Here is a 20,039-nt window from a genome sequence, read left to right as displayed (position 1 = left end):
AAGATTATTATTATTATTATTATTATTATTATTATTACCAAAAATCTAATCTAATTAAATTTTCCTAATTATACGAAGTTATATTAAAGAGTGCAGGTCACTTTGTTGTTTGTAGTAAATGCTTTATTCACAAGTCCACAGTCACGGTCAAAGCATATGAATTATGAGTGTGTGTGTTCATGCTTCTTGGTGAGGCAGAGCCATCGTTGTGGTACTTCATGGGTGCTCCTATCCTCTGTGTCGTCGTAGGGCAAGTGCCACGAGTCGGCTGAAGTCTGGACAATGGTGTCATAGCTGGGAATACTCTAAACACACAAACACACACGTACACAGAGTTAATTGGTATGCTTCTGTCTTCATCCCCCTCCCCTCACACCCTCCCCTCCTCTGCCCGCTCCTCCTTTCCCTCACCAGAAATCGAACACTACCGCTTGCTGCCACATATCCATCCACTACCAGCTGGTGGCCTCTCTGCCATTTGAAGAAGAGCTGTCTGGTGGCTTCGTCTGACAGGCACGCCTTATGGTCTCTCATTAGGTCCCTACTCACAAACTGACAGTGGTTCCCAGAATGCAGAGCGGCATACAGCAAGAAGGGGTCATCCTCCGAACTGACAGACACATAGACCAAGACGTGTCAGGTAAACTTATCACAAAAAAAAAAAAAATAAAAAATTATAACTGCAAAATAACTCTGTGTTTTCTCTGGAGTATATTCCATATGATTCTTTTTTTGTTATCAGGGGCTCACATGTTTTCAGTGAAGAAGCAATAAGCTTTCTGCTGGATAAGGTTCATGTTGAGTCTATTCCAGGATTTGGAGGGCCGCAGCATGTGTTTCCTCCCCAACACCAGAATAGTCAGGCCCCGTCGCTCCAGCTCTGACACCACAGCCAACAACTGAAACACACACATATGCACATATCTCAACACTTTGATATTTGAATACTTAATGACACAAATGTCTGGATGCCAGCTCCATTAAGATTCATAACCACACCTAATGGTGCATGAAGCAGTTTCTACATGACTAATACAAGATTTAAGACAAGTTTAAACATTTTGCATCTACTAATCCAACACTGACTGTTAGAATGTGTGTGTGTGTGTGTGTGTGTGTGTGTGTGTGTGTGTGTGTGTGTGTGTGTGTGTGTGTGTGTGTGTGGTAGGTGGTGTCATTGCATGTTAAAAAAATAAACAGCAGAGAGATGCATGGGAATTGGAGTAAGTTTTGTAAGTTGTGCAACAAAACCACGCAAGAACATACTGTGGCTGTGTCACAGATATAGGTTATGTAACTGAAATGCCTTTGTAAGTGAACACGCCACAAGTCATGTTTTGTGGATGTATTTTTTTTACAAGCCAAAAGAAGAGGAAGAACAAGCATTTGTTGTTTCTGAATTGACCCTTAGATATGGCTGAAACCACATCGGGTTACTAATTACTGTGCCTCTCTCACTTATGTCAAGGATAACGCAATGCAGCGCTTCTGTCAGCCTCCTTATTGCCACAACAAAACCTCCCACTCTTTACTTCTGTAGCTCTGAAAAAAAGAGTTTTGTTAAACTGAGATGTGTGATGAAATCTGGGGAGTCGATTGTCACGATATGTTGTGTTGCTGCGGTGTATCTGAGGGCCCTCAGGAAGCCTTTAAATGTCATCATTTTATCTCATCTGACCTATATATAGCTATATATAGCATAGCTCAATGGATGCCGCTGTCAGCTGGTCTGTCCACCACTTTGGTCCACTGATATATCTAAACAACTATTAGTTTGTGATGAAATTTCGTCTCGACACGTGTGGTTCCCAGAGTAAGAAGCCTTATGACTTTGGTGATCCCTGGGCTTTTCTTCTAATGCCATCACAGGGTTGACATTCGTGGTTTTAAAGGCATACTTAAGCAGCTTACCCAACAAATGCCTCAGAATTAATTAGAACTTTTCATCTAGTGCCATCATCAGGTCAGGATTTCAATTTGTAACCAAATACTTAAAGTAACTAACAACATTCCCATCAGCTCCAGCTGTACTTTGTGTTAAGTGCTAGTTAGCAAATGTTAGCATGCTAAAGTAAGTTGGTGAACATGGTCAACTTTGGCACACTTTACGGTGTATTGATAATTACCTGTTAAAGATCCGCTTGTCAGCATTGTCACTGTGAGCGTGTTAGCATGCTGACATTAGCATTTAGCTCAAAGCACCACTGTGCTTCAGTACAACCTGACAGTGTTGACACATTTTCATAATTCAGACAGAGTTGTATCGCTGACCTCCCATTTCATTCATACAAGCATTTGAATAAAAGTTTCTGCCAGTGGGTGTGATGAAAATTTCTGTTTACATTAATTTTAATAACTGATTTAGCTTTCCCATGAACCAGATGAAAAGATAGGGAAATGTTTTCTAAATTTGCTTTTGTACTTTCCTTTGTCTTGTAGTACATAACATCAGGGAAAACTGTGACATATTTTAATGCAGAGAGACAGAAAGACAAGTAGTTCACACACACGCACGCGCGCGCACACACACACACACACACTCCGATAGACAGACAGATGTGGGCAGACAAGCAGACGGGGTGATATTAAAATCATAAAGTCATAGTGTAACTAGCGGAAAAGCCCCTGCGTTAGACAGATATACACGTAGGAAGAAACCACTGAAATCTAGTTTGTAAAACGGCGTGTGTGCATATGCAGTGATGATTCTGAATAAGCACGGCTGGACCGGTGGATCCTGTAAAACGTTTAGCTGCATCTCTCTTCTTTTACATTTTGCATGCATGTAGGTGTGGGTTTTCTCACCGTCTCTGACAGCTTGCTTCTGTCCTTGCTGATACCTGCTACATTCAGTCCATCTATGACCACATCAAAAGCTGGCTTCCTCTTCATAAACGCCCTGAACCTCCCCAACTCCTGAACAGACATTAGACAGAGAGATGGATGGACAGAAATGAAATGATGAGGGACAGTGGAGTAGATATAAAAAGAAATGATCAAGATAAGCAAGTGATATAAATATTGTGTCATATTGTACAAAAGCACCCGAGTTTACTCCTTGACATTACTGCTTTTGCTATGTAACCATAGAGATGCAGGGGATTTTATAGTAGTGTACAGATGTTAATACTGTAAAAGCTTCTTAGAGATACATGAAAATGCAACATGGCTGAGAAAAGGACCAACACAGATGAATACATGATTCTGCATGAGTTACTCACAAGAAAGGAGTCCAGAGCCACGCTCGCAGCCCTGTGAGGCTCTACATAAGCACAGCTGTACTTTGACACATTCATTCACAGTGACAATGCTAACACGCTGATATTTGGCACTTGATGGGAATGTCATAAGTGTCGCAGAATTTGGTCATCGGACAAATTAAGAACTTCATGCTGGCACTAAAGGAAAAGGGTATCTCCACACTTATTATCATTCATCCTCTAGGCCCGATGAAATGTCTGTTCAAATCTGTGGTCCAATCCATCTAGTACATGTACAGATATTCCACTGAATAAGGCATAAATTTGACCTGCTGGTAGCCCTCTGGGAAAAGATTTGGATCGGGATTTATCCTCTGGGGAATGTCCAAGATGTCCAAATGTACAAAACGTTATATCAATCCATCCAACAGGTGTGGAGATATTTCAGTCAGGTCCAAAGTTGGCGGACTAACGCACCATTATTACAGTCCCCACAGCCATGATGCAAGAGCATAGCCAAAAAGTTATGATAGAAACAGCAGAATGTGGCCAAAAGCTGTTGCAGTTGAAGGCAAAAGAATGTGCTCTACTTGCTGCCTTATATTAGGTGTCTTTTCTGTATCAGGAGGCTTTTTGTGTATTATGAGCCAGGAGCAAAAGTCCATTAAGTTTACAAATAATAACAATAACAATACTGAATAAATAGCAGCAGTACTCTGTGTCGACCTTCCTCAGCGTCTGTGTTCTCTGTGTATTATCTTACTCAGTTTACTCAGCTCTGTTTTACATTAATGACTACAGAGTCAAAATCAGACGTGATTGATGTCAAAAGACATCTGGGTACAGTGGCAGACGTGCTCATTGTCAGGAAAGGTGGCGGCCTTAAAAGCTGACAGTTTGACTGGCTAATGAGCTGGAAGTCTGACTAAACATGTGCAGGACTGAAAATGTACAGAAAAAAGCCTGCAGAGCTCTCTAATAACAACATCAGGGGCTCGTTCCTTATTGTGGTCGAGGAGCGTAACTGAACACCTGCAAGGCGACGGGCCTCATGGTCGGCTGGCTGTCCCACTGACTGATCACAGGGCCTGCCAGTAAGAAGTCTACCTGCCCTTTCCTTCTCGTTACTGAGATGGCAGCGTGCCAACTGGCAGCTCAACTGACAAACGATGAAGTTTAATGGCTTAAAAATGTACACACTGCAGACCTGGGTAATGACAGGGAACCATCTTTTTTTCCTGGTTGGACAAAGCTTTTCTTTAGATCAGACTTAGACTAATAGGAGATATGCTGATGGTTAGAATGGTCCTCCAGCACGTGAACATTGTCAGTGCTTTCACTTTTAGATAGCAGCAGTATGGAAATTGGCTGCTGTGAATTCCCCTGGACTTGAAACTTGACTGCGCGCACACTGTAAGAAGTGTAAAATGAGTGTAAAGATGCAAAAAAGGCTGAAATATTCCTCCTCTGATGGAACTGTGGAACAATTTTGATCACTTTAATTCACCAAACTCACACGCAAACACGTACAATATGGAACAATAATCAATTCCACAACGCTGTGTCGTTTCATAATGTAGGCTGGTTTCGGTCGAGTTGCAAAAGGAATTGGAGAAAAGGCCTGATGGATGATGGGTGGATGGAAGTGTGGTGATGAAGAGGATGGATATTGTGGAGAAAGGTTGCAAAAAAATAGTAAAAATGGCAAAGAAAAAAAGAGAGAATGAGAGCAGGAGCCAGAGGAAGAGAGACGGAGAGAAAGTCCAGTATAATTATCCAGGGACTTTCCAGAGCTGATATGTGAAACCAGCTCATTGTGCTGCTGTGGATAATATGACTGCTTAAAACACACAGACGCGCACGCACACACACACACCTGTGTAAATAAGCTTCCAATGCTGCTCATGCACCATTCCTATGCAGCGTGCGACAGCATTCAAACATACCCAGCAGCTTTATTAATCTGAATTTAAACACTTTAGAAGAACTTTAATAGGGAGAACTTCCTGTTGAGTTTATCTAATGTCTAACATTCATCATATCAGTTCCACCTCTAAACTGCTACACTAAACTTCACTTTATATTGTTTTATGGCATAACTTCTACTCAAATTAAGCATTACATTTACATTTTATATCCATATTTGAGTTATGTCACAAGGAAGGTTTGAAATAAATGCGACTAAAGCAAACATGTCAGTATCCAAACCAGGCCGACACAGTGGGATGGTCAGCAGCATGTTTATTTAACCTTTATTTAAGTACTATACTATGGACAAAAATCCTCCCTGCACACCCTGTCTTCTGTATACCAGACAATATATTAAACATGTCTCTTCATATATTATAATTCATATCACATATCTGTGTTCCTCATATATAATTATATTTGGGCCACTATTTTATCCATATTTCAATCAAGAGAGGAGAGACTGAGTCCCAAAGTATTTAGAAACTATTTAACAATACCAGATCACTGTATAGAGGCTAACCTTGTATGTAAGCATTTTAGTCTTATTCATTTCCTGTGACATCATTTTTAATACTGAAGTGCAACATTTGCATTGTGGTGAGCCAAAACGGGTTCAAAATGATAAAAAAGCAGACGACTCTTTTGTGGGAAGATAAGTGCGGCCGTTTTTACATGTTGAAATGCTAAAAATAGGCCAAGCTTCTGTCCTTGTTTTAGTGTCTGAGGCTTGTAACTGCGCTGAAATATGTCCTGCTGGCTGAAAACACGAAGCGTCTCTTGGCAGAACGATGCACGCTGGACACAAAAACACAAAGGCAATTGTACAGGAGCACAATGTGATGCAATGCAGCGGAACAGCTCGGCAAACATGCGACCGCTGGGGAACTCAGAATGTTCCAATTCTGTTTCTGAAATCGGTGTGAACAGAAAAAAAATGTCCTGTAAGATAACCACTATCCACCACCACTGCAGACTACAGCCTCAGAAATGATCGTTCCGTCTCACAGAGGTCAGCTGTCCTATCCAAATGCATGCTTTGCTGTCCGCTTTACTGTATGTGTCTCAACATCTATCTACTGTACATATCTGTGCGTCACCACACGCAGACAAACACAGCTCCACTTCCCCTTTCCAGCTGTCTGCCCCGGCCAGCGTCTGCTGCTTCACTGTCGTCTGAAGCACCCCGTTTGCCCTTAAAATGAATTGCCTTCGACTGGGAATTAATCAAATCGAGTTAAACAGCACGTCTGTCTGCCTTCCTTGGTCTGGCGGGAGGTAGCTGTGGTCCAGATTCTCATGGTGCTCCACATGCTGGAAATCCCCTCAATTTAACTAACAGTTGCACCAGCAAACTCCCCCTGACTACCGAAAAACAGGCAGGACCACGTGCAAACGATCCCTGTGATCATAAATGAAATATGACATATTACTAACAACATGTTACAGAATTTGAAGTCTCTTTTTGGAACTATTACACTTGAATAACCTTGTTTTTAAGTTTATCGTCTTCTGCATTATAAAAAAAACAAAAAAAACACAGCCAGCACATTCCAGTCCAATGAGAAGCTTATGCGCTGGCTCTCTCTCCGCACAGCCAGTGCACATATGCATGCAGGATACAGTGAAGACTGACTTCTCCTGGTTATGAAAGGAGAATACACCTCGAAAAGGCTCATTTTGAGTTTAACTTTACATACACATGTGCCCTGCTTGCTAGTATCAGGGTCCACTGTCTGTGGACTGAGGCCGTCTGTCACACAGATGGAGTCCCTCATGTGCAGTCCCTTCTCTCATATCTACAAAATGCATGGAATCCTCCATCAGTGGATTTATCCTGATTTAAAGGAATGTTTTGGCATTTTGTGGACTGTGCTTATTCCCAGGCCTGGCCAGATAAATACAGAAAACCACAAGGTGCCACTCTTACAGATTAAACCAATGAGATATAACATGTTAATTAGTGACCTTAAGAGGGGCTGGTAGGCACATTTTGTTACCTTTGAACAAAGCCAGGGAACCCATTTCCCCCTGTTTCCAGTCTTTTTGTTAAGCCAAGCTAAGCGGCTAGCTTCTCATTGAACAGACAGATATGAGAGTGCATCAAACTTTTCATTTAACTCTGTGATTAAGCACAAGTCTCAAAATATCAAACTGTTCCTTTACTCTGTGTTTTATGTTTCTGAGGCTGCTGAGAATAAAATTAAGTACTGGTGTGCTCGCAACCATAGAGAGTGAAAACTGTAGCCTGATAGTCGTATGCAACGAGTGGACAAATCACTAATCAACCTAGAAGTCATACCAGTCCTGAGGGAAATTAATCAATCGAGCATTTGCCACCTCACTGTGTCTCACATTAAGCTCACATTCCTTTGAAACAACTTCTTTAAGCGCATCAAAAGGAGATCTGCTCATAAACTAGAGTTTACTAAGCTGTTTCAACTAACCTCAACAGCCTCCAGCTGCATGTGCAGCAATGGCGCCATCTAGCAGAAGGGAAGAGACGGAGCTACAACGCTAATGTACCACGCTGCTGACAGATGAGCCTCAACACAGGCACACTATTTTTGGTTTAAACCAACCATTTTTTACACATAAGAACAAGATGGAATTGTTCTAATGAAGACTACAAATGTAAAACCAACTAATACACCGTGAGCATCAGGAAGTGTTGATCTGTTAATACCAAAGTAACATCATAACTGCATACAGTGAGATTAAATTAAAGAGAAAAGTTGATATTATGTGTGCGAGTCCTCATAGAGATGTATTTAAGACAGCTGCTTCGTGTGTGTGTGTGTGTGTGTGTGTGTGTGTGTGTGTGTGTGTGTGTGTGTGCGTGTGTGTGTGTGTGTGTGTGTGCGTGTGTACCTCTGGTGTCGTCTTGTTGAAAACATCTTTTCCCTGAATGACATCAGTCATCACTTTGCCTTTCAGCTGTTGGTACTCCTCAGCAGTCAGCTGAATGGACTCTAACTCAGAGCCACAACACCTACACACACCCCTAAACACACACACACACACACACACACACACACACACACACACACACACACACACACACACACACACACACACACACACACACACACTCACATAAATGACACATACACACTTACAAAACACACAGTTTTGTCCTCGAACAAATATGGATGAAAACACATGAACTGTCACGAAGATTCATGTTGAGGTAGGAGGTGGTGTAATTACTTTGAGGTGGTGCTGGTCCAATGTCCCGTCCATTTCTGCCCCGGCAGACTGAAGACAGAGAGCGAGTCGAGCGATGAGAGCGAAGAGCGATGAGGCAAAGTGGATAAAAAAAGAAGGGACTGAGAGTAAGTTCACACAGAGGAGGGAAAAAGACTTTGGGTATGAATGTTGGTTTGCAATTTTATCTTGTTTAAGTTGTATCGAAACACAACTCAATTTACAGCTTATTGATCACAACATGGTTTTAAAGGCAGCACTTTTTAACCCTTTAGTTACTCAACTGAATGAAAGACTTTGGCCACAGGTGAAAGAACTGATGCTCATACTTTAAGCAATGGTATAATGCACATCCAGCCTCAGTTTCCCTCTTGGCCTTCTGTATCTTTATCGCTCTCGTGTACCTCTCAAACCAGGTCTTAATGCTGCTGGCGAGGCTGACTTGGGGGTAGATCTGGTTGTTCCTCATGTAGAGCAGAATCTCCAGCAGCTTCTCCCGGTGCTCCGACTCAGACATGCCCTCTGCTTCCTTCCCTTTGTCCTCCTCAGTCTTCCTCACTCCCTTAAACAGAGCCTCCCAGGTCTCCTGGCGTGGACTCAGTCTTTGTCCAAGTACCTCATCATAAAGAGCCCAGGCAGTGGTCTTGTCGCCGTGCAACATTGCTCCTGCGATGACATCCCCATAGTTGCGTGGTGACGGATTAAAGACCTGTTAGGATGACAGTAAAACCAGGTGATGATAGAGCGGGGATGTCGTGTCCTCCAGCTCCAAAATGACTTACATACATCTTCTAAGTCGCCATCAAAACGCCATTCACCTTCTTAACCTCGTGCAGGATGTTGAGAGTCTCCCTCCACCTCGCCGTCCGGCTGAAGGACTTGATGAAGAGGCTGGAGGCTCCTGTGTCCAGAGAAGGGAAACTTCCCTTCATAATGTCATAGACATCAAACACCTCAGTGTCGTGGCCGCCGCTCACACACAGCGTCAGGTACCGCAGTAACAGCTCATAAGACAGCGTCCCTGTTTCCATGGCGACAAAAGTCATCAGGGACCTGTGGCAGAAAGGTTAACAGACATAACGTCAAACTTTCTGTTTGCTGTAACGCCAATCCGGCTTCGACAAAACGTTTTCAAAATCACAGACACACTCGTCTTCCTCTCACTTAGCGATATCCAGATCTCCCCCAGAGTTGAACAGCGCCAACATCATCTGGGAGTCAAAGCGTTGTGGATTTCCCAGAGACTCCTTCAGCTTCCTCCACTCGGCAGGAGAGAGCGGCCGGTCAGGAGGCTGCACCTTCCCTGTGAAACATTCAGGCCTCAGTGACGGAGACAATGACTCTCAAACCCTTTCACAGAAGAAACATTTAACAAAACTTCAGGTCATCAAGTGTCCGTCGAAAATATGTAATTATTTGTGCATGTTTACTTTAACTGCCTTGTTCCTGCCAACAATTTGTTTTATGTAATGTTGTAATTTGCACCATAAAGGTCTGACTAAGAGAAAAAAGATGCCCACTAGATTCCAGCATGTCCCACCTGCACCTCGAGTTGCCCTCCCTTCGGGCTCCTCCGCATCCTGCTCCTTATCCTGAGAGGCTGCTTTCCTCCTCAGCATCTCTGCTGCCGTCCTCTTTGCCGTCCCAGCAGCAAACACAGATTTGGGGAAGGAAGGCCTCTGCCGAAGAGTGGAGGTCTTACCTCTTCCCATCACAGCATCGCCCCCCAATTCCTCCTCCCTACGTCTGATGGTGGGGTTTCTTACTCCTTCCTGTCCGCTGATCTTTCTGTCTGCCTGCCTGCCACCTGGGCTGGAGTTAGAGTCTCTGCTGCACAGAAAGCGTGCTGAGAGAGGCTGCCATGATGGTTCACACAGAGAAGTCTTCAGTGTGTGTACAGCTGAGCTTCCTTGGTGAACGAAAGGCTTCAAGGCTTTCTGGCATGTTCTGACATTTAATATCAAGGTGGAGCCCATGTTAGGATGTTTAACCTCTGGGCTTGTGAGAACTTAATGTAGATGCTTTATTACTCAGCTTCACATTCACTTCAGTAATAAATGAGCTATAATCCTTATATTACAAACAGTGGAAAAATTCTTTTCCAAAACATCTGTCCACAAAACTAAGACATGCTGTTAGTTACACGAATCAATGAACTCACAATGAGACCAGCCAGATAACATGCCTGTTTCAAAATGCCAGTAGTTGCTTAAAGATGACTTCCACTCTCTCGTGGCTCTGCAGACCAGTATAAACCTTTAAAAACGACTCACTTGACCGCGATATCCACATTTAATCAACCAACACAGCCTCTTCCGCTCCACACAACTTCATTAATAAGCACAACTCTGGCATGTCGCGAGTCGCACATCTTTACGTCATCAACGCTCGACAGCTACGTTTGTGAGCTGCGTCAAGTTTTTAAAGATAACCAGAGGAAGGCCGGAATGAACAATTTGGTCAGGAAGGCGCAAGTTTTATCATTTGAAAACGAAGAAATACCAATATTTAAGGAATGTTTCGGAAAAGAAATGTCCGTTTCATAATGGTTTTCTACATTTCCAGAGAAGCATCTTCTTTAATGCACTTTACGTGCTTTATATACTGTGTGTTAGCTTAGCTTATTTGGGTTATAAATAGACTATGAAACTGCATGTAATGATTGCATTGATGACTTTGCAATGAGAATTTGAATAATTTGACAACTGTAAGAAATTTGCTTTGCTACTTCATTATTTTTGCCTGTGAAGGGTTTGCTTGAACAGAAATTACGCTTTTATTTTGAATTCGAAACATTCAAACCGGAAACAATATTCTTCATTCACCAACTTGACGCTGTCCCATTTTGGGATAGCTTCGCCACTTTTGTATACCAGTCGGTTTTTACAGATTATTTTTGACTTTTGACAGATAAAGGTTATACTGGATTCACTTCGGAGCGGGTATGGCTAAAGAACAACAGACTCACTGGTCGGATATTTTGAAAAGGAGGTTGGCAAACTCCAAAAAAGGTGAAGAAACGTAAACTATCGTCACATACTGGCTAACGTTAGCTAACTGTTAGCTTAGTCAATATGAACATTTTGTTACTGTTGTTGTACAGATGAGAGAAGCGACGAGGAAAAGAAAGCAGAGGAAACGGAGCTGTTCAGCAAATATTACACAGAGTGGAAGGGGGGAGGCGACAGAGACCAGTCCTACAAGAACATCCCACGATTTTACTACAGGGTAATATTTCAATACATGACAGATGTGAACCCAATGAAGACTCCATTTGCCAAATAAATATGCATTTGATGAAAAGATTACACTTTGAGGATATGTGAGTTAAGAAGAAAAAGATTTAGATATATGGATTTTTGATTAAAAGTGACACAGAACAAAACAAACCAGTGAAATGCAGTTTTAGCACAAATAACCCATCTTCATTTGTTGCTGCAACTACTTAAATGGATTAATTGATAATCAAAATAGTTGGTGATTAATTTAATAGTTGACAACCATTATGTTATTACTGTAGTTGCCAGCAGAGTCTGAGGCCGCACGATGCAGGCTTGCAGTTCAGTGATGAAGATGGGCAGAAGTGAACTTAACTCAGGTGTTGGCGATGATGTTGTTCTGCAGCTCCCGGCAGAGGATGAGGTGTTACTGCAGAAGCTGAGAGAGGAATCACGAGCCGTCTTCCTCCAGAGGAAGAGCAGAGAACTGCTGGATAATGAGGAACTACAGGTAAAGCACAAACACCTAAACATAATGATGTCAGCACTGTGGGTTTGGTGTCTATTGACTTGATCTTGTCTTTTTAATTCTTTTTTTTTTTTTTTTTTTTTTTAATCTTTCTGTAGAATCTGTGGTTTCTGCTCGATAAGCACCAGGTCCCTCCTGTGAGTGGGGAAGAGGCCATGATCAGCTATGAAGCCTATCTGCAGGTCGGGGAGAAGGCCGGGCCCAAGTGCAAGTAAGTAACAGGAAGTGGAGGTTTACTGGCAGTTTGGGTAAAACCCCCTGTGCCACACTTGTTTTATATGTGCAGTGTGTTCTCGTTTGTGCCTTGGATTCATGCTAGATCAAAGGTTGCTTTTGGAAAATCCCCCCCAGCAGCTTGACTTTATATCTGCCTGGCATCAGTGTGTCTTAGCTGATGGAATTTGTAACTTTATATTCAGATCAATCCAAGCTACACACACACACACTCTGTGGCCATGAAATCAAGCTTTTCAACCAGGAAGTGGGCACATATAAAGTCGGTGGTTAATGTGTCATCAGAGAGGAATTGTACAAGGTCTTGAATGAAATCCAGCAAACGTTCTCAGGGGAAGAAACATGCAAGTGGCAGGTGTAAAGTTAGGAAATCTGTCTTTAAGATCAAATAGACAAAGTTAAAATTTCCTTCTCCTCCCTCAGGAAGTTCTTCACCGCCAGAGTTTATGCCAAGCTGCTCCACAGCGACCCTTATGGCCGGATTTCCATCATGCAGTTCTTTAACTACGTCATGAGGAAAGGTGTGGACCTTCATTTGGCTTTCTGGTTGACTTTATCTCTTTTTACATGTAGTGAAGTATCTCCCAGCCCTGTTTACTTACATGGATTCATCTGCACTGGTGAATATCTTGTCACGTGAATGTTGCTCATTTGGGTTCTCTCTGTATATCCAGTGTGGCTGCATCAGACCCGGATCGGTCTGAGTCTGTATGACGTAGCAGGACAGGGCCACCTCAGAGAGTCGGTGAGCGTTTGCATCAGTGGCCACAAGTTTCAGCTCAAGTGATTCGAAGCTTTTCGGCTGGTGGGAGTAGTGTTGAAATAACGCTCATTATTCTGCGTAGGATCTGGAGAACTACATCCTGGAGCTGATCCCCACTCTGCCTCAGCTGGACGGGCTGGAGAAGTCCTTCTACTCTTTCTACGTGTGCACCGCTGTTCGCAAGTTCTTTTTCTTCCTCGACCCCCTCCGAACAGGTGAGACTGAACCCCATGCATGGCACTGAGTGAAGAAATGTCTTCAGAGAGAGCTTTAATACACCTAAAATCTGTGGCTGTAATGTGTTTTTATAAGGATGCCTTTACTGAGGGAGTTTGTGTCTCCTTTGTTTTTCAGGAAAGATTAAAATCCAGGATATTTTGGCCTGTAGTTTTCTCGACGACTTGCTGGAGGTTAGATGTCTTCCTTTCCTCCTGCGTTAATTCATACTTTGCCATCGGTTGTGTAGTCGTTTGTGTAGGTTTGTACGCCACCAGCAGGCATGTAAAGGACCAAAGCTGTAACTGTAATACTATCCCTGAGAGATGAGTCACTTTGTAGCTGTGTTATATGGATTAATGCAAGTGTCAAGAGCAGCTGATGTCATTTCCTGTCTCTCCTCGCTCACGCTCTCTTTCCCGCTCCCTCTGTGCTCCCAGCTGCGAGACGAGGAGCTGTCAAAAGAGAGTCAGGAGTCCAACTGGTTCTCTGCCCCCTCGGCTCTGCGAGTGTACGGTGAGAAAACGCCTGTGCGTGAGTGTCAGGTTAGATGTTAAATGAGCCTGGAGATTAACGTAGATGCAGATCACTTTCAGCACCGAATGATAAAATACTGAGTGTCCAACGTAATATGCTAATATACATTATTAGTGGCAGCTAAATGATAAGAGCTTGGAAAGAGTGGTGGGAATCTGGGATTTTCTGATTTATTTCCTGTTATGTCTTCATGTTTTTCTCTAGGCCAGTACCTCAACCTGGACAAGGACCACAACGGCATGTTGAGCAAAGAGGAGCTTTCACGCTACGGCACCGCTACGCTCACCTCAGTCTTCCTGGACAGAGTGTTTCAAGAGTGTCTCACCTATGATGGAGAAATGGTACAGTCAGCAGTACATGAAGGGGGGGGGGGGTATGCATACCAATTAAAGAACAGCTCCAGTGCTCCTGGATGAACATGACTCTTCAGAGACATATTCCCTCGTTTGGTGTTTTGATGATGGTGGTGGTCCGAAATCTCCCATAGATGGTCGACCAGGTTGAGATCTGGTGACTATGAAGCTCACAGCATACGACTCCCATCATTTACGTACTCAAACCATTCAGTGACCCCTCATGTCCTGTGTGGAATCGCCTGCGGTTGTTCCTCTCATTTATTCGGGGCTTTCTTTTAAAGCCTCTCCTGTCTTTATGTTAATGTTCAACTTCAGACAAACTCGTGCGGTTAATCTTCAGCTGCTCATTAAGTGAACGCTGGACGGTCTTCCTCTAAAGCTCTCCTCTGTGCATTATTTTTTGTCTTCCGTGTGTCTATATTGGATATTTACTGAACACGGTTGTGTGTCTTTCCTTCTGTTTCAGGACTACAAGACCTATCTAGATTTTGTATTGGCGCTGGAAAACAGGAAGGAGCCAGCAGCGTTGCAGTATATTTTTAAACTTTTGGACATGGAGAATCAAGGATACCTCAACGTCTTCTCCCTCAACTATTTCTTCAGGGTATATCAGCTGCACACAAACACAATAATGGCACTCAAAGACAAACTTGTTTGCATCACTGTTCTCTTGACGTCGCCTGTATTTTCAGGCCATTCAGGAGCAGATGAAACTCCACGGACAGGAGCCCGTCTCCTTCCAGGATGTCAAGGTATATTGAACACACACACGCGCGCACACACAGTCCAGCCAAGGTTCTTGAACAATCCTCACACACAACCTGGCTAGAATTATCTCTGTCATGTGACGGCTGCTTCAGACAGTGAATGCTTCTTTCAGTTTGATCTCAACTGATGGCTCTGTCCCATTTTGGTTGACAGAAGGTTCAGCCGGTCTTTGTTTTGGGGATGAAAATGATTTTGCTCTCTGTGTCTCCTCAGGATGAGATCTTTGACATGGTGAAGCCTAAAGACCCTTATAAGATCACCCTCCAGGACTTGGTTAACAGTTGCCAAGGTGATACTGTCACCAGCATCCTGATTGACCTCAACGGCTTCTGGACCTATGAGAACAGAGAAGTTCTGGTCGCCAACGACAACGACGGCAGCAGCACAGCTGACATGGACGACACCTGAAGATGGAGACGCTCCTGTCACCTGTTTCAGTCCCAACCTGAAAGAGGAAGTGAACTCTTGAAGCGTAGGTGCTGAACTGAACTCTTGCTGCTGACTCAGGTGCCTCTGGTTCCGTTTGAGATGAACATCTACGTTGTGGGGAGAAAAAAGAAAGAGCTGTATGGAAGCAGGAAGTCCACGATGAATGTGGTTCCTCGTTCCTGTAAAGACCTAATATACGTTCCTGTCTTTGACCTTGAAATAAGTTTTTCTGTCTGCCTTTTCTGGCGGTTCCTAAATGTTTCACTGTTCTTTGTTTAATGAAAACTCATTTCTACCCAGTGAAATCAAACAGGTGTGAAAAAACCACAAGTTCAAATAGAAACATACTGTATACTTTCATTGATACTTTATATTGACAGTCAATCAGATGGTTCCCTCAGGAGGTGGTGGAGCTAAAGGAGAGTCAATGTTGGACAGATGTTTTCCAAGTGGGCAAAAACATGACTCCAAGTGAATAATAATGTTAATTTGTAACTGCTGGATGTGTAAATTTCATCTACTTCCAAGGCGCAGGGCAACAGGAAAAAGTCTAAAGGTCACTTGAACCATAAAAAGCAACTTCTTTTTGATTCTGTGAAACCAGTCTCAGAGCTGAAGAGAGAGGAGGAAATCCAAAAGTAATGTAAAACTACACAAACAAGGTCCTTCTTCATCAGTTTTTTTCAACCTTCATGGTTGTGATGACTCATTTTTTATGCTAATGGTAAAACTCCCATTAATGAATCAGTAAACAGGTGGTTAATTCCTTTATAACACAGTGGAATCATTGTGAAAAAAATCATTTGGTATATTATGTTTAATAATAACAAAAGCCAACCTTTCGAACGTTTAAAGGTTTTATTAACATAGAAATATAAATATGTATACACAGATTCATTAAAGGTTTTTAAGATAACCAAAACGTTTGCATATGTTGGCCCTTTTTACACATAAAAAAAAGCATGAATAATATCCTTCATTGACTCATGTAGTGAAAAATATTTACCCAGAAAGCATTCTTAACGTACCACACACTTTACAGTCTGAGAGTGTTGGCATTTCACTTTGACTTTAAACCCCATTTTCAGAAGAGGTGTGTGTAGTTTGTCTGCATCAGGTCTGCCACCACACCACACAATTATATCTGTGGATAAAAATAACAAATAAGAAGCTTATGACAGCTCAGTCTCCGCATTAGGCCTACTGAGCACGCACGCACGTGCACGCGCACTCATATGAAAAGATTTCACAAGGACACTTAAAGAATGACCCCTCAGCAGACATTATTGTGGGACCATTGTTTGTGGCCGAGCTACAGTAGATCGGCAGTCTTCAATACATCTGAGTAGAAGTGGATTTTCAAAGATCTGAACTCTATTAATATTATTTCCCGCACAAAAATGAGCACTTTTGGCATTTCCAAGAGCAGACAAGTAATACTACTTCATGTAAGCTCTTTTTCTGTTTGTTAACCGATTTAAGTATCATTGCAGAAACCCATTTTTTACATGCTGAGAAGCAGAATTCAAAGACAGTCGACCATTTCTTTGAGGTCAGCGTTGAAGTCAACAAACTGCCGTTTCTCCACATTTCACTGACGCTAATCAACCTGCACAGAGTGGTGCTGCGACACCACTGAAGAAACAAAACAGCAAACTTCATCTTAGAAGACAGTTAAGTGCACAGGAGGTTTTTCAAGTCTATCAATACACTACGCACATGAGGCCGGTCTGCTGCCCCGGATCCTAGCAGGGTCAGATAAGAGTCACGCTCTGGACAGTCGACTTTGTACCACAACAGCGCCTTTTTTAAAACACCACATCTGAGCAGGCAGATCTTACACTCTGGAGGCAAACAAGAAGTTAGAAGATTGTGGTTGAACTGGTTATTAATATATGAAACCTATTAAATTAGTTGGGTGAGGGACAGTGTAGCAATGACAGGATGAACTGGTGAGAACAACACGTTCCCAGTGCTCTACACCAGTTCTGGCTACTGACGTCATCACTACCTGCTTGTCTTTACAGCCTGGAAGTCAAAAACTATGCAGCTCTATCACACAATAGATAATGATGTCAGAGCTAAGAAGCACAGGAAGAGACAGAGAGCAGACATGATGGACAGTGCCGGTATCGGACCAGTCCATTACAAAACTGTCTCACTTTGCATATATACAGCAGCAGGAACAACAACTGAACAGCAGATGGGGCGTCTCAGTCTTGCATATGAGTTCATGCTGTACACAAATTTAGATTCAGAAGTGAGGCCAGTACAGCCTCTTCCACAGCCCTTTTAATTTCTCCCTGCACTGTGCGCTAAGATCGCCTTTTAGAAAATAAAAACATAGAAAAATAACTATTTTATTAATCTATACAGCTAGGTAAATTAGGGTTTTGCCAACTGATAGAAATGTGTGAATGTTAAAGGTTTGCCTGTGGGTGTCAGTTTTCAGGAGGGGAGCGGAGAGGGGACTCTGTTTGTGTCCGGAGTGTTGAGAGGAGACTCGGGTTCGAGGTCAAAGCTGATGTTTACAAAAGAAGCTCCACCCGCTTCTGGCTGCTCCACGGTAGCAGGACGAGGATCATCCTGCTCAGCCCTCCGCTGCTCCGCGAAGCGATGCTCCGCCATCTCAGCCAGACGGTTCTCCTCCTCTTCCTCCTCCTCCTGCAGGGGAACACAGGGTGTGTCACATGTAATATTTGAGAGTTCATGTTTCTTGCTCCTGCAGCTTTCAAAGGTGTGGCTTTTTTCCTATGTACACACGACATTGACATATGATACTGGAGGATGTGTATGCCTGCACATGCCTCACCTCTTTCTTCATACGGTAGTACTCGTCGATGGCATACTGATATTTCGGAGTTGTGATGCCGAACAGAGAGGCCAGTCTCTCTCCCATGTAGTCACACACTACAGAAAAAACACACACACTCAATAAAGATCACTTCTAACACTTGACCCACTTAGGAAGGAACCCAGTGAGCCGTGCTAGTATGAATGCTAACTGTGACAACAGACTTCTGTACCTGAGACGGTGGAGGTGGCCATTCTCCACATTTGGAACCAGAGATAAGGACCCCAGGTCAATTTGGACTGAAATACATGGGAAGAGAAACATGGCAGTTAGACTACAGGTCTGCTGGTGAAACATAAACGAACAGATACGAGCGAAGAGTCCTTCTCAAGCACTGCTGAATGACTTTAAAGCGTCTTTAATACACGAGGCTGTATAATCCTGGTGCTTTCTGTACAGTAAAACTTTATATGAGCCTACCGAATCTACAGTAATGACGTCTTTTTTCACATGCTCCTGCTCTTCCTCTTCTTCATCGGTGCTGTACTCCTCCATGGTCTCTCCGCTGGCAAAGTAGATGGTCCTGCGGGGCACCTTCGCCTTAATCCCCGCAGGGTTTCCCATCTCCACCGTCTCAAATTCTGTCGCCCCTCCTGGACTCTGGCAATAGTTCAAAGCAGATAAGACGTGTAAACGATGCCATCACCATTATTATTAATAGGAGACAGTGCATTATTATTCACTTTTGTATTATTTGTAAACGCTTCAGTACCGATAAGCGAGGCGTAAACACTGTAACTAATGACGGCTGACGTGCCCTCACACACTGTGGCAGCGTGTCTGACAATGAAATCACATAACTGAAAAAACCATTAGAAACTTAGCCAACAAAGTTATTTAACTAACGTTGAATGTTCTTAAATCACCTGTATCATTAGATACTGAAACGCCAGCTACAATGGGTACTAGGTTAATGACAAACGGGTGACGTTATCAGTGCAAAGCACTGGTGTCTTTATTAGCTTACTTTAGCTACTTTTTGTTTGTTGACTGTTAGCTTCGTAGCTAAGGAAGTAACGTTAGTTTACTATTAATCTAAAAAGTCTTCGCTTAATCTGTCACAATCACGAAAAATGATGAAAGTTGTATCGTACGTACTAACCTTATCGGTTTCCATGCTTTGTCCCAATGAAACGTTGACATTAGTCAAATACAAAGACAAATCTGCCATCTCAGTCACTCCTTCCACCTCACTACGATCCTAATGCCTGTGCTCTGCTGGTGTCACTTCCTGTCGGGCCTCTTCACAATAAAAGTTTGTGTTTGTCAACCGGGTTTGTCACCCATGCTGTATAGTCTTGTATTCGGTCGTAAATGTTCTGCACAACACAGAAACTCTTACCACGTTCCAGTGGAGCTGTGCATATGTCTTCCATTGATCTTATCGTCAATAAACCATGAAACAAGAAACAAGAAACAAGAATCAAGTACAATTCTAAAGAACTTTTACTTTCCTTAACTTATCTCTATTTCAGCACAACATCTTTTTATTCCTCTTCTATTTATAGCTATACTGTAGTTTCTACTTCGCAGATTAAGATTTTAAAAACCAATAATGATCGGGTAAAATTTGAGGCACTTTTGTAAGACAAAATAAACCAACCAACAGCAGATAAAATTAGTAGACTTAGCTGCACCACAACCAGCTACAACATTTAAATGCCGCTTACATTAAGGCATCATTAATAGTAATCCAATAGTACACCCCAATACGAACAAAGATGGGATGCTATGTAAAACAGAGTACAACACTGAATGCA

General features: G+C 42.8%; 3 protein-coding genes across 4 annotated transcripts; 1 reads left to right on the top strand and 2 right to left on the bottom strand.

Annotated features, from left to right (window-relative positions):
• Positions 1 to 111: 111 nt before the first annotated feature.
• Positions 112 to 10,748, bottom strand: prorp (protein only RNase P catalytic subunit). 2 transcript variants are annotated; one of them, XM_070979385.1, is made up of 10 exons: positions 9,916 to 10,748; positions 9,540 to 9,678; positions 9,194 to 9,428; positions 8,780 to 9,084; positions 8,379 to 8,426; positions 8,040 to 8,172; positions 2,806 to 2,916; positions 751 to 899; positions 412 to 610; positions 112 to 305 (listed from the first exon to the last, which is right to left on the bottom strand). In XM_070979385.1, the coding sequence occupies exons 1-10, from the start codon at positions 10,349 to 10,351 to the stop codon at positions 162 to 164; spliced, it is 1,899 nt and encodes a 632-aa protein (XP_070835486.1). In that variant the 5' UTR covers positions 10,352 to 10,748; the 3' UTR covers positions 112 to 161. The 2 variants fall into 2 exon arrangements, with proteins under 2 accessions (XP_070835486.1, XP_070835487.1); XM_070979386.1 differs by having other exon boundaries at positions 10,537 to 10,680.
• A 445-nt stretch (positions 10,749 to 11,193) lies between these two features.
• ppp2r3c (protein phosphatase 2, regulatory subunit B'', gamma) lies at positions 11,194 to 16,344 on the top strand. Its single transcript, XM_070979751.1, has 13 exons — positions 11,194 to 11,386; positions 11,479 to 11,603; positions 12,000 to 12,104; positions 12,221 to 12,333; positions 12,780 to 12,877; positions 13,031 to 13,101; positions 13,202 to 13,334; positions 13,474 to 13,529; positions 13,776 to 13,851; positions 14,077 to 14,213; positions 14,695 to 14,832; positions 14,921 to 14,980; positions 15,210 to 16,344. The coding sequence occupies exons 1-13, from the start codon at positions 11,320 to 11,322 to the stop codon at positions 15,402 to 15,404; spliced, it is 1,374 nt and encodes a 457-aa protein (XP_070835852.1). The 5' UTR covers positions 11,194 to 11,319; the 3' UTR covers positions 15,405 to 16,344.
• fam177a1 (family with sequence similarity 177 member A1) lies at positions 16,265 to 19,491 on the bottom strand. Its single transcript, XM_070979752.1, has 5 exons — positions 19,382 to 19,491; positions 18,700 to 18,879; positions 18,452 to 18,518; positions 18,238 to 18,335; positions 16,265 to 18,089 (listed from the first exon to the last, which is right to left on the bottom strand). The coding sequence occupies exons 1-5, from the start codon at positions 19,448 to 19,450 to the stop codon at positions 17,874 to 17,876; spliced, it is 630 nt and encodes a 209-aa protein (XP_070835853.1). The 5' UTR covers positions 19,451 to 19,491; the 3' UTR covers positions 16,265 to 17,873.
• Positions 19,492 to 20,039: the final 548 nt, after the last annotated feature.

The sequence above is a fragment of the Chaetodon trifascialis genome, chromosome 14, assembly GCF_039877785.1.
Source record: "Chaetodon trifascialis isolate fChaTrf1 chromosome 14, fChaTrf1.hap1, whole genome shotgun sequence".
Lineage (NCBI taxonomy): Eukaryota > Metazoa > Chordata > Actinopteri > Chaetodontiformes > Chaetodontidae > Chaetodon > Chaetodon trifascialis.
This window is presented reverse-complemented; position numbering and strand designations above follow the sequence as displayed.

What these genes read in the sequence shown, in the direction of transcription:
- ppp2r3c (XM_070979751.1), top strand. Translation starts at nt 11,320, where the DNA reads ATGGCTAAAGAACAACAGACTCACTGGTCGGATATTTTGAAAAGGAGG. An exon ending in TCCCACGATTTTACTACAGG is followed by an intron (nt 11,604 to 11,999) that starts GTAATATTTCAA and finishes GTTGTTCTGCAG; the next exon opens with CTCCCGGCAGAGGATGAGGT. An exon ending in AAGGCCGGGCCCAAGTGCAA is followed by an intron (nt 12,334 to 12,779) that starts GTAAGTAACAGG and finishes CTCCTCCCTCAG; the next exon opens with GAAGTTCTTCACCGCCAGAG.
- fam177a1 (XM_070979752.1), bottom strand. Translation starts at nt 19,450, where the DNA reads ATGGCAGATTTGTCTTTGTATTTGACTAATGTCAACGTTTCATTGGGA. An exon ending in AAAGCATGGAAACCGATAAG is followed by an intron (nt 18,880 to 19,381) that starts GTTAGTACGTAC and finishes AACTATTGCCAG; the next exon opens with AGTCCAGGAGGGGCGACAGA. An exon ending in ACGTCATTACTGTAGATTCG is followed by an intron (nt 18,519 to 18,699) that starts GTAGGCTCATAT and finishes CATGTATTTCAG; the next exon opens with TCCAAATTGACCTGGGGTCC.
- prorp (XM_070979385.1), bottom strand. Translation starts at nt 10,351, where the DNA reads ATGGGCTCCACCTTGATATTAAATGTCAGAACATGCCAGAAAGCCTTG. An exon ending in GAGGGCAACTCGAGGTGCAG is followed by an intron (nt 9,679 to 9,915) that starts GTGGGACATGCT and finishes AATGTTTCACAG; the next exon opens with GGAAGGTGCAGCCTCCTGAC. An exon ending in GAAGCAAGCTGTCAGAGACG is followed by an intron (nt 900 to 2,805) that starts GTGAGAAAACCC and finishes TGTGTGTTTCAG; the next exon opens with TTGTTGGCTGTGGTGTCAGA.